The following is a 12,759-nucleotide window of genomic DNA, read 5'->3' as shown; positions in this document are numbered from 1 at the left end:
CTTGTTTTAAGAGTCTTGCAGTGAGAATTTAATTAGTAAAGCTTTTGTGTGTGTGTGTGTGCACATGGAAACATTAAAGAGATTCATCACAGGGCTGATTCCTAGTATTTTGTATTAAAAAAATAAATAACTTGAATAAGAGAACTTGACACTTGCTGCATTGCTTCTTAGTGTTTTGTAATTCCAAATTTTTCAAGCAGAAGTTCCTACCCTGTGAAGCACATGACCATATTTATTTACTTTCCAGATTCAATTTCAGAAACCAACAATTAGCAAAGGAAACCAAAGAGCTTACTTTCCTGGACCCTCCTGTAGCTCCCTTAAGCCCCTTTTACTCCTCCATTTCTGGAGCTGGAAGGGAGCCCCATCCAAACCCACATGGGAAAAGAAGGGAAAAACCATCACAGAACAACTAGTTGGAAGGAACCTCAATGATCATCTGGTCCAACCTTCGTAGGTAGTGACATGGTTTAGATGATATGGCCCAGCACCCTGTCAAGCCAAGTCTTAAAAGTGTTGAATGCTGGGGAATCCCCCACTTCCCTGGGGATATTATTCCAATATCCTACTCTTCTCATAGTGAAAAATATTCTTTGTGGTGTCAAATCAGGATCTCCCCGGGATCAACCTGCACCCATAACCCCTCATCTTTTCTACGTAATTCCTTGTAAAAGGGAGGGTCTCCATCTTCATCATAGCCACCCTTTAAGCACTGACACATGGCAGTATTCATAGAATTACAGAAATTTAGGGGTTCGAAGGGACCTTGAAAGATCATCGAGTCCAACCCCCCCTGCCAGAGCAGGGTCACCTACAGCAGGTCACACAGGAACACAATCCAGGTGGGGTTTGAATGTCTCCAGGGAAGGAGACTCCACAACCTGTTTTCCAGGGTTTCCAACCAGGGCAGCCTGTTCCAGTGCCCTGTCATATTCCGTGAAAAAATTCTTCCTAATATTTATATAGAATCACCTATGCTCCACCTTACAACCATTGCCCCTTGTCCTATTATTTATCACCCCTGAGAAAAGCTTTACTACATCCTCCTTTACGTATCTATAAACATTAATGAGCTCACCCCTCGTTTTCCTCTTCTCCAAGCTGCAGAGCCCCAGCTCCCTCAGCCTTTCCTCACCAGGAGATGTTCCACTCCCTCATCTTGGTTGCTCTGCTCTGGACTCTCTCAAGCAGTTCCCTTTCCTTCTGGAACTGAGGTGCCCAGAACTGGACACAATACTCCAGATGCAGCCTCACCAGGGCAGAGTAGAGGGGAAGGAGAACCTCTCTCGACCTACTAACCACATCACCCCCCTTCTAATGCACCCCAGGATGCCAATGGCCTTCTTGGCCACAAGGACACATTTTTGGCTTATGTTCATACATCCCCCAGCACCTCGGGGTCCTTTCTTTTCTTAGGGTCTCCCCTAAGACACGACTGCAGAGGGAACAGATGCAGTGGGTGAGCCCAACCCAATCCCCACATTTGGTGTTTCCCGGGGTCCTCTGAGGTGGCTGCCCCAACCATAGGCAGCACAGCCCCGCACACCGCTGTCCCTCTGTGCGGTGCCACCCTCCCCGCGTTGCAGATGGCTCAGCCAGCCACGGCTTGGCGGAGGGAGGGATCTGTAGGGCTTAGATAGGACGGTGACTGACAGGTCGGTGACTGACAGGACGGTGGCGGACAGGGCGGTGACAGAAAGGACGGTGACTGACAGGGCGGTGACGGACAGGGCGGTGACTGACAGGGCAGTGACTGACAGGGCCGTGACTGACAGGGCCGTGACGGAGGGATCGCGGCCACCGCCTCAGGCGAGGCGGGAACCTGAGGCCGCCCCTCCCACCCCGCCCCACCCTCACACTGCCTCCCCACGCTGACCAATAGACGCCAAGTTCTGACCTCAAGCCCCGCCCCAACCTCCTGCTCTGGCCAATAGAAATTAAGCGCTCTCTGAGGGCTCTCCCCCCTCCCCTCCTCTCCCCGCCCCTCGGGCAGTGACCATACCGGCGTGGAACGTTCCATTCTGGGAGAGGGAAGCTCCGGTGGGCTCTGGGCTGATCTCTACTGCCCCAGCGTGCTCCGGTGATAGCTGACCTCTTTGTAACGCATTCGAGAAACTTCTATTTATCAGAAAAATTCTATATTTCTTCTTCTCTCCTGTTCCCCTTCTTTTCTCTCTTCCCCCGCCCCAACTCCCACCCCTTTTCGGGGATCAAAATGGACTCGACCAACGGGGCGCAGCCGCCGGCTGGTTCCTCGCAGGGGTCACGTGGGCGGCGCGTGCCCATGAAGCCGGGGCGGGGCGGCCATTTCCTCGCGTGCCGGCGGCGAGGGCGGCAGCGGCGGTAACGGCAGCAGCGGGATGAGCGGAGGCGGCAGCTCCGGACCCGGACCGGGCTCCGGGCCGGCGGTACCCGGTCCCGGTACCACCGTGACTCTGCGAGTCTGTGCAGTGGGCTTACGCCCTGAGGTGCCCGTGGTGCAGCTGTGGGGGGTTCTTGGGGAACGCGGTGCTGACTACGTCCGCCTGCGGCAGGAGATCCAGGAGGCGGTGGGACCGCGGTTGGCGGCCGGCCCAGGCGGAGTGGTGGCTGGTGGGGCTGAGCTGTGCACTGGAGACGTGGGTCTGGTGGAGCTAGTTGGGCTCTGGTACCGTTGCTGCGTGGTGAGTCGCCGTGGCCAGGACTACCGGGTGTTCCTGCTCGATGAGGGCTGCACGGTGGTCACGGCCGCCTGTTACCTGGCACGGGGCTGCAAGGAGTTTTTCCGGCTGCCCCCTGAGGTGCTGGGCTGTGTCGTGGCTAATGTCATGCCTGCTGGAGGCCCTGGGCTGTCTGTCTGTGGGGATGCGCCGGGCTCCACCTGGACAGTGGAGGCCATGGAGTTTCTCAGTCACCTGCATGGCAAGGAAGTGTCTGGCCAGGTCCAGGAGGTGATAAGCCCCCAGCTCATAGTGCTGGAGCTGCCACAGCTTGTGGCCCAGATGAATCACCTGGGCCTGGTCATGCAGGTCACTCCCAGTTGGTTCTGCCAGGTGCTGAAGTGTTGCCTGACTGGTAACCACTTGAGGAACCAGGCCAAGCTGCAGCCCCCAGCCTGTTCCCTTGTATCTTCTGCAGTGCCACAGCTTCTCCACGTCCTGCACATGTATCAGCCTGTGTTACGTGCCTTGGATTATTTCTACCCACAGCTTCAGCTGGGTGTGGCAGAGCCTGTCCTGGTCACCCATGTCTCTGACCCACACCGTATCTACTGCCAGCTGCAGAGCCTGTCCCAGGAGATCCGGTGCCTTTCTGATACCATGTCCCACACTTATGACCGCTGGGAGCAAGAGGTATTACCTGAAGTGGGCTCTCCCTGTGCTGCTCGTGGCAGAGATGGCCACTGGTACCGTGCACTCCTGCTGGATCTTCCTGCTGGGGAGCAGGACCAGCAGGTAGCTTTGGTGATTTTTGTGGACTATGGCAGGAAAGAGACTGTGTCCAAAGCTGACCTGCGCCATTTGCCTGTTGAGTGTTTTCGTATGCCTGTGGTGACCTACCCGTGTGCTCTTCAGGGTATCTCAGACAGGGGTTGTGGCTGGTCCCTGTCTCAGATTGAGGAGCTGAAAAGGTTGGTCCTTGACAAAAGAGTGAGTGCTTGCCTTGAAACCTTTAACTCCTTTGAGCGTCTCTATTATGTGACCCTGTATGGGGAAAATGGCAGCAACTTGAATCATCTTTTTGGGGTGCAGGCTTGCTGCCTGGTGAACAGCCATACAGAGGTCAGCCACACTGAGGCTCAGAAGCAGCCAAAAGTAGAAGAGTCAAGAACTGAAGAACTGGAATTGCCACCAAGAGCACCTCCTTTTGCTTTAATGTGCAAAGATTTGTCCCCTGTGTGTCTGAAGCTGGGAGTGTTCCATGATGTGCAGGTCTCCCACCTCCAGGACCCATCTGAGTTCTGGCTGCAGCTCCATGAGCATCGTCTCCTCTTCAGGCAGCTGAGGCAGAGCATGTGGAATTTTTATTCCCATGCCACAAATCTGGATGGTGGTGGGTGGGACCTGCAGCCTGGATCCCTTTGTTGTGCCAGTGGGAAAGAGGGGGTCTTCTATCGAGCGGTGATCACCAGGGTACTGGAGAGTGGGGTAGAAATACACCTGGTGGATAGAGGCAATACAGAAACTGTGGATAAGTGTGCAGTTAAGGAGCTGCTCCCTCAATTCATGGAATTACCTGCTTTAGCTCTTAAGTGTTCCTTGGCAGGTGTCTCTCCTCTGAGGGGGAGTTGGAGTGAATTGTCTGTGTCTGCCTTCAGGGAGATGGTACTGAACAAGGGCCTAAACATTCGTTTTTTCAGTGCTCAGGGTGACAAATACATGGTTGAAATTTTTGATGATTCCCAATTAGGAGAGAAAAGTGTAAATAAACTCATGGCCCTGTTAGGGTATGCTGAATACCAGAGGTGTGAAATACCTGAGACTCTTCAGAAATCATCTGATACAGCTGTGAGCCAGGCCTCTCCCCTAGCATGTGCTGGTGAGGAAAGCCAACTAAATACAGTGAAGAGGCTCAGAGAAGAATCAGGTCAAGAGAGAAATGATAGAGCACTTAATCCCTCCTCAGTTGTGGTGGTCAGAGAGAGCCCTTTTGCAGCCATCCACAATTCTAATAGTAATGAATCTCTTCCTGCCCAGAAGTGTGAGGGTAAGGAAAACCTGCCCATCTCTTGGAGACAGAATTATGTGGCAGAGAAGCAAAGTTCCTTTTACGGAAGCCAATTAGAAGTGGGAAGTACAGTTAATGTTGTTGTGACATATGTTGAAAATCCTAGTTATTTTTGGTGTCAGCTAAGTAGAAATTGTGATGACCTTAAGGAATTAATGGCGAAAATTCAGGAGTATTGTAAAAAATCATCCCACCCGTGTTCTTGGCCAAATTCTGTATGTCTAGCACAGTACTCTGAGGATGAAAAATGGTACAGGGCTTTTATTATTAGTGAGGTTTCTTCTGCAGGAAAAGTAGAAGTCCTCTATGTTGACTATGGCAACAGGGAGCTGGTGTCTCTCGTAAACCTCCGCTCAGCTGAAGAGAGCTTTCTAAGGTTAGAGCCTCAGGCTTTCAGGTGCAGCCTTTACAACTTCATCCAGCCAAATGGGCAAGATCCTTTTGCTTGGGATGAAGAAGCAATTCAGACCTTTCAGGAGTTTGTTGATTCATCATCCCTCTTTGAACTAAAGTGCACAATATTTGCCTTGGCTTCGATAAACAATAACGAGCTCTTTAACATTGTAGATTTAATGACCCCTTTCCAGAGTGCTTGCCAGTTTTTGACTGACAAAGGTGTGGCCAGACCTTTATCTCCTCAAAAGCCTCTGGTCTCCTCAGTTCAGCTTCATTCTTACTATTATTCCACCCATGGTATCAAAATTGGGAATGAGGAAGATGTTTATATTACGCATGTTGAGGATCCATGGACATTTTACTGCCAACTGGAAAGATGTGCGAATGTCTTAGCACAGCTTAATGAGAACATTAATCATCTATGTGAAAAAATGACCAGCTTGGGTACCTTGCATAAGTCTGGGAGCTTGTGTCTAGCCAAGTATACTGACAATCACTGGTACAGGGGGCTAATTAAAAAAACAAAACCTCACACAGAAGTCTTCTTCGTGGATTTTGGCAACACAGAGACTATAGAGGAAGATCATCTCCTTCCTTTACCCAGTGATGCATATGACATCTTGCTTTTACCAATGCAGGCTGTAAAGTGTTCCTTACCTGATATATCTAATGTTCCCAAAGAAGCTACAACATGGTTCAAGCAAGCTGTCTTAGAAAGGCAATTAAAAGCAATAGTAGTAGCAAAGGAATCTGATGGTAAACTGTTGATTGAATTGTTTGATGCTAATACTCAATTTAATGCAAAACTGAAGGAGAAGTTAAACTTAATGAACAATGCAGAACTGTTTAGGCATGTACAAACTGAAACTTTGGGCACTAGAAATACAGATGTGAATGAAAGGAATGAGACTGCAGAGTCTCCTTTAAATGCAGGTAGGCCTCTTGAAAGAGAAGAATGTATATCTGGAACCCAGGGAGGAGGCAGGAGTAGCAAAAGGCATTTTAAAGAAGATGTAAACCTTCTCCAGCCTCCTTCAGGAGAAGTGGCAGCTGCATTGGTGGAATTTGATGAAATACTTGGCAGTAAGAAGGATGCTTTTTTGTTACACAAAGCAGAGGAGGAGTCTCTGCTCTCCATCCAGCTGGGTACAGAGTCAGACAATAAATCTGATGCAGAAGGTGGGTGTGTAATGCTTAAAAATCTATCTGACCTACTGGAGCAGAAGATAGTGCCTGGTCTTAAATCCTTAGTTTATGTGTCTCATGTAAATGATCCACTGGATTTTTATGTTCAACTTGGAAGTGATGAGGCTCAGCTGAACAGCATTTCAGAAATCTTAAATGATAAGGCACAAGCAAAGAACCCTTGTGGACAACTTTTCCAAGCAGGAGACTTAATCAGTGCTGTTTATTCAGAAGACAGCCTGTGGTACCGAGCTGTAGTAAAAGAGAAGATTTCTGGCAGTTTGATAAGTATACAGTATATTGATTATGGTAATACATCAGTAATTAATGTTGATCAAGCATGCAGACTCCCTGAAGACTTGTCATTTATTCCAGCCATAAGCATTCACTGCTTCCTAAGAGGACTTAAATGGAAAAAAAATGCAGACTGGGCAGAGAAAGCAGTGCTTTATTTCACCAAGAGAACAAGTGAAATTCTGCTAACGTGTGAATTTGTAGAGAAGGTTGAGGATAAGTGGGAAGTTATTCTCAGTGACCATGAGGGGATAATAACAGTGGATTTGGCTGATGAAAATCTTGGAAGACTTTGCTCAACAGAAATACTCGATAGAATGGAGAACAGTGACGTGATAACTGTGTGTGAGATTTCACCTTCTCAGTCACAAAACAAAATTTCCTGTGTAAGTGATTGTAAATTGTTTACCTGGAAGCTTCCAGAGGCAGGACAGATTATAAAAATTTATGTGACAGTGGTAGATGGTCCAGAATACTTTTGGAGTTGCAGTGCTAATACAGAAGACATGAACTACATAGAGTCAAAAATAGAGGAAGCTGAAAACCTTGGACTAAATTCTTTGGATGATTGCAGGTCTTGTATTAAAAGTGGTGATTTCTGTCTAGCAAAATACAGTCAAGATGGAAAGTTCTACAGAGCTAAGGTCATCAGTATAAAAGGTGACAACGTAGTTGTTAGGCATGTAGATTATGGAAGTGAGGAGGCTGTTAGCATGGAGATGGTCAGACAGATTCCATGTGAGTTGCTCAAAATACCTTATCAAGCATTTCCTTGCTGTCTGTCAGGTTTCAAATCCTCAGAGGGCTCGTGGCTTAGTGAAGCAAAAGACAAGTTTTATGATATCACCAAAAGCCTCTTATTAGAAGCTGAAGTAATAGAAATTTTGGAAGATAAAGCTTCTGAATTTGGTCTGTTTGTTCTTAAGTTGGAATCTTCTGGCAAAAGCATTAATGAAGAGATGAAGTCTTTTTGGAAAGCTAGCAAAGGGGCTGGTGGCAGCTCTTTCTCAGACCTTGAGAATCCCTTAAGCAGATATTCAAATAATGATGCAGGTCTGTGTCTCGAAAGAGAAACTACTGCTGTTGGTGGGTCAGCTGAAGAAGAAAGTGAAAGTGCTTTACTTGGTTCTGAACTTCTGGGTGTAACTTCTGAGTGTTTAAATACTGCAAAAGCAGATGTGTCAGTGGGAGCTGTTGAGGTTATGTCTGGGGAGGCTGAGGATGGATGTGAAACAGCTGAGCTCCACAGCAGCTTTGATAAAAAGGTCTCTGTAGCTGAGGGAGAGAGTGATAACACTGAATTACCAGAGCCCTTGAGAAGCTGCAGTCCTCAGATTTTGAGGAGTGAAATGAAAGCCACAGAACAAGAGTCGTCTGAAGTACTGTTTCAAGAGGATTCTGAGCTGAAAGCAGAACTGCCAGGCAGGGCTTCAGCAGCCAGTCTTTTTCTAGGAAACAAACAACAAGAACTGCAAAGATTGCCAGTGCTCCAGGTGCAGCCTTTGAATGATGAAACAGGGAAGTCAATAGAACTGAGTCAATTACAGATGCAATCTTCATTTAAGGAGTTCATTATGGGGATAGAGGCACTTTCGTTGCCATCTTCCTTTAGTGAAGAAACAAAGGAAGCTCTGGAAACAGAGACCCTTGAAATCCAAACAGTTTCCAGCAGCAAAGCAAGAGAAGTGTTGAAACAGGAATCATTTGAGCTGCCAGATGTGAGTGGGGAGACAGGGGTGTTGGAAGCTCTGAAATTTCTTAAAGTTTTACCATCTCTTAATGAGAGACAGAACTTGGTGCCTTCAGATAGTGATGGAGAGAAGGCTGCAGAGCTGATTGAACCTGATGTTCAGCTTTCTTTGGGAGAGAAGGCAAAGTCTCTGGAATTGGATTTGCCTGGAATTCATAAAGCAGAAGCTGTGCAGGAAGATTGGATGGAAGTAGAGCCTGCTTCCCTGTCTTCATCTGGTGGTAGACCTGAGAAACAGGACCTGAAGCCCCATGACATGCTATTAATGCTTGGTAATGAAATTGATCAGCTTCTGGAACGGCTGCTGCCTGATACACAACCATCCCAGGAAGATGGGGAGGAGGATTTCTTAGGATTGGAACACCCTGCACTGCAAAGTTCTGCAAACAGTGGCAGTCGATTTCCATTTCTTACAGAGGACTTAACCAATCAGAGGACTGTTTGCACTGTGAAATCCTGTGACTGTAAAGTTGAGAAACATCAGGAGTGGCAGAGGAAGAAAGATTTTGGTTATGTGGAAGAATGGATAAAACAAGACTTCACTAAGTCATTTGAAGGATGTGGAAGTGTGCAGTCTTCCGACTGTAATCCTGGGGATGAAGAAATAGGAAAAAAGCAAAATGAGAACTTGGCTGAGTGTGGTGCAGGTAAGGCATCTGATTATAAGGAGCTAAATAATCAAAATGTTGTGCACATTCAAACGAGATTTTTTTGTAGAAACCTAGTTTTCATTCCCTAGTGGGTTACAATATTGGTAATAATGTTGGTACACTTTGGGTTAAGGGTGTCAGACTAACTGTAGTATCTCTTGGATAATGTGACATTGTAACAGTAACCCTACTTTGACAGCTTAATGATATTATGATTGAAAATCCATTTTTGAACATGAAATGCATATTAAAGTTGGGCCATAATGACAGATTTTTACCTTTCAAATATTGAAAATAGTTGGAGGGAGGTAAGGACTAGGGGAGCAGGGTTGTGAGGCATTTGAATTTTTGAAGGCATTGCTGTTATATTTTGGTTTTTTGTATTTTTTTTCCTTCACTAATATGTCATTGTTTTTGCAGAACATGAGTATACTTGTCATCTAAAGGGCTTTGCTGTTGGTTCCAAATGTGTGGTGTGGAGCTCTCTAAAATGGTGTGAGGCTCGCATTTTGGAGATATCTGAAAAAGGTACCAGGGTAAGTAGGGTCTGAGTATTCTTTCTGCATTCTTAAGATTTGGCCTTTCTGTGGTCTTTATTTTATACAAGTTTATTACACAATTTAAGACTTAGTATTGCAAAGGCTGATCCTGGACTTGCAGACTACATATAATCATCTGTGTCTCAAACTGAGTGGATGTTGTGTCAGCACTTGATATTCCCATCACATCTTATTCCCCTTTATTGACTGAAGCCTGAAGGATCTGGATCCAGTTGTAGATGCCTACTTAAATGTATCTACATATGTATCTTGTGTGTGGTTCCTTTTAACCTGCAAGTTAATGTTGTGCTAAGGAGTGGTGTTACCATTACATACTAAAGGAGCTTGGCATTATTTTACTGATGTTTTGAGGAATTCAAGTTAGAACAGTAGAAACTGGAGCAGAAACTTAAATTATACTATAATTAGTGAAAAATAGGCAACTGTTCCTTCTTCAGTCAAACTGGGTAATGTATTAGTGGTTGGTGAGAGTTAACTTTAACAGATTATGATCTCATGGGTTGCCTTGTTCTGCTGGTGTTTAAGCTATGGGATAACTGAACCTTCCTCTAGTTCAGGAGGTGTGTGTATGTAGACACATGCACAGATGTTATGCTGACACAAAAAGGCTTTAAAGTTGTAATCTAAGGTTTTGCAAATCCAAGAGATCATTTCATAAAAGTAACTTTATGGAAGATTGACTGTCTTACGTTTATGGAAGACAGTGCTTTTGCTGGTAGATTCCTTAGGTAGCTAAATCTAACCACAGTTGTATTCAGATGAGTGTCAGGTATGTAGTGATATCCCTGTTCATCAGTTTCTTACTGGCTCTGATCTAGTAAGATGTTTTCCAGGTTTCTTCTTAATTAGAAGCCCAGAAAATTCAGAACTAATATTTAGCTTTAGTACAGGTGCTCTTCCTTGCATAATCCAGACTAAAAACCTTTTAAAAGGCAGGGAATCCTCAATTGTATTTTTCTACTGCTGCCTTTCCTTCCTGAGTGCATTCTCAGGCCCCACTGCTGTGATGGTTATGTGTTGGGTTTTTCTTTGTACAGGTCTTGAATTTCTCTAGTGGCAGTGAGGAGCTTGTGGATCCTGAGAATGTCTGGAATGGTATTCCTGACTGGGCTGGCAGATCATCTGAGGTATGGTGGTGTGGTAGTGGACTTGGGGAGGACAGTACTGACTTTTAGAAAGGATATTCTTGAGTTTAGATGTGATTCTTCTTTTGTCCCCATGAAAAGAGGCAAAGTAGCATTAATCTGAAACTGCATTCATGCCACCCACTAGAAGTACATTATTTATGTTATGGTCTTTACTCTAATAGATCTCTCTGGAGACTATAGAAATTTGTATAAATCTATTATATAAATAGTTTACATAAATTATATCAGTTATATAATTATATAAACTGTCAGCCATTTGGCCAGAGGACTGTGAATCCAGTCTGGGAATAGATTAATGAACACAGTTTGAAGAAAAAAATGGTACTGTAAGGCTACTGTTAGTGAAGAACTGCAGAACCACATTGAAATGTGGTTATTGACAGGTGATGCTAGTAGAGCATGTAACTAACTGGAAAATCATGAAAAACACTTCTGTTTTGAAGCATTTAGGAAGTGATAGTAAACTTTTCCCTTTTGTTGGTAGCCAGGCTACCAACAATGATAACAGCATCAATCTCCAGTTCCTTCTTCACAGGGCAGTTTTTGCATCAAAGCTTAAAGTGGTCAGGCTTCTGTTGTCACATATAAAAAGGTGGAAAACAATGGTAAAAAAGAGTCCAGGAGTGCTGACTGGAAAATTTAGTCTTCTATTAAAGGAAGTCTCTCAGTGGAAAAACTATCTTGGCAGTAGTGCCAGCTTCCTAACAAATTTTTTAATTTTATTGATTTTTAAGGCAATAACCCCTGCAACAGAAAACTTACAGTCCTCACCAGACGAGCCCTTACTTCAAGGTAAGACTACATTAAACCTCTCAAAGAGGTTGTGCACTCAGTGTTTCCATGCTTTTGACTTTTCAATGAAATGCTTTATTTTAGAAACACTTTTTTGAGCTTATGTATTTGCTCTAATTCTGTTGTAATTGTCTTACTAGCATTAGTTTATGGTAGTTTAACTGCCTTAGTGAATGCTGCTACTTTGTCATGATTAGCAATCAATTTAGTATTTATTCAACCTAGTGGATTGAGCCTGTTGGACAATCTGAGGTGGTACACCCAAGTTACAGATTTTGGTAGGGTTCTGAGCATCAGCCACCAGCATGGTACCCTTGCTCACATTTCTGAGGCAAGGTGAATGCTAATCAGACTTTACTGAGCATTGTAGCTTGGGATTTGAATGACTGAATCCCTTAATAGATCTTGGTCTGTGAATATAAACCCATAGTCTTACCATCTTTAAGTTTTTAAGCATAGTTTGTGAATAGTGTATGCACATCTTTGTTGGTTTAAAGTGTTGAAGTGTTACTGGTGAACAACTATTCTGTGTACCAAAGAAAATAGTACAGGTTCTTTGTGAATGTTTTATTTTTAGAATTTATGGAATCCTAGAGTAGTTCTGGTTGAAAGGAACCTGTTCCTGTTTGATCAGTGGTTGCCTGGTGGAGACTGAGTTAAAGTTTAAGTTGAGATAACGTTTGTGTTTTCAGTGCTTGAATTGACAATTGTACTTCAGTACAACTATACTGAAAGCTGAGTGGTTTATGGCTAGCAAATAACAAAGCCTGCAACAGAGATCTGGTTAATTGTTGAGCAAAAAAAATAGTTAAAAACTTGATTAAAATATTAAACTGAATCTACAAATCCTCCTTTGATAGCATCATTCAAAACCAGTACTATTCTTGATCTTGTTGTTTCTTTGATAGTATTTTTACCACTTCATTTTAGTTCCCCCCCTTCCTTTTTCCAATTATTATTCTCCCAATTTCCCCAGTCTGTTTTTTAGTCCTCTGGATGCTGTTACTTAGCAACAGGGCAGAAAATGTGAGCTAAGGTCATGCAACCATGAGGCAGAGAACTGCATCTTGTTGCCACTCTCTGAAAAGGCAGTTTTGAGTAGAAAGCTCCTGCAGTGGGCTGTGCCAAGCTCCCTGAGGGCTGGAGTGGCTCCAGTGGCAGTCTGGGAGCAGTGTTTGGGCAGTTCCATTGTTTCAGCTCTTTTGTCCTTACACAGGACAAAGTCCTGTGCAGTCTCTTAATAGGATCCAGTTTGTTGACAATCTTTAGTCTGAAAG

At 44.8% G+C, this 12,759-nt stretch overlaps 1 protein-coding gene across 1 annotated transcript; it reads left to right on the top strand.

Moving 5' to 3' along the window:
* The first annotated feature begins 2,360 nt into the window (after window positions 1–2,360).
* Window positions 2,361–12,181, top strand: TDRD6 (tudor domain containing 6). The gene is made up of 5 exons (XM_008499856.2): window positions 2,361–8,979; window positions 9,403–9,518; window positions 10,580–10,669; window positions 11,425–11,510; window positions 12,175–12,181. The coding sequence occupies exons 1-5, from the start codon at window positions 2,361–2,363 to the stop codon at window positions 12,179–12,181; spliced, it is 6,918 nt and encodes a 2,305-aa protein (XP_008498078.2).
* The last annotated feature ends 578 nt before the right edge of the window (window positions 12,182–12,759 follow it).

Source organism: Calypte anna, chromosome 3, assembly GCF_003957555.1.
Source record: "Calypte anna isolate BGI_N300 chromosome 3, bCalAnn1_v1.p, whole genome shotgun sequence".
NCBI lineage: Eukaryota > Metazoa > Chordata > Aves > Apodiformes > Trochilidae > Calypte > Calypte anna.
The sequence above is the reverse complement of the archived record's forward strand: the minus strand, read 5'-3'. Positions and strand labels throughout refer to the sequence as shown.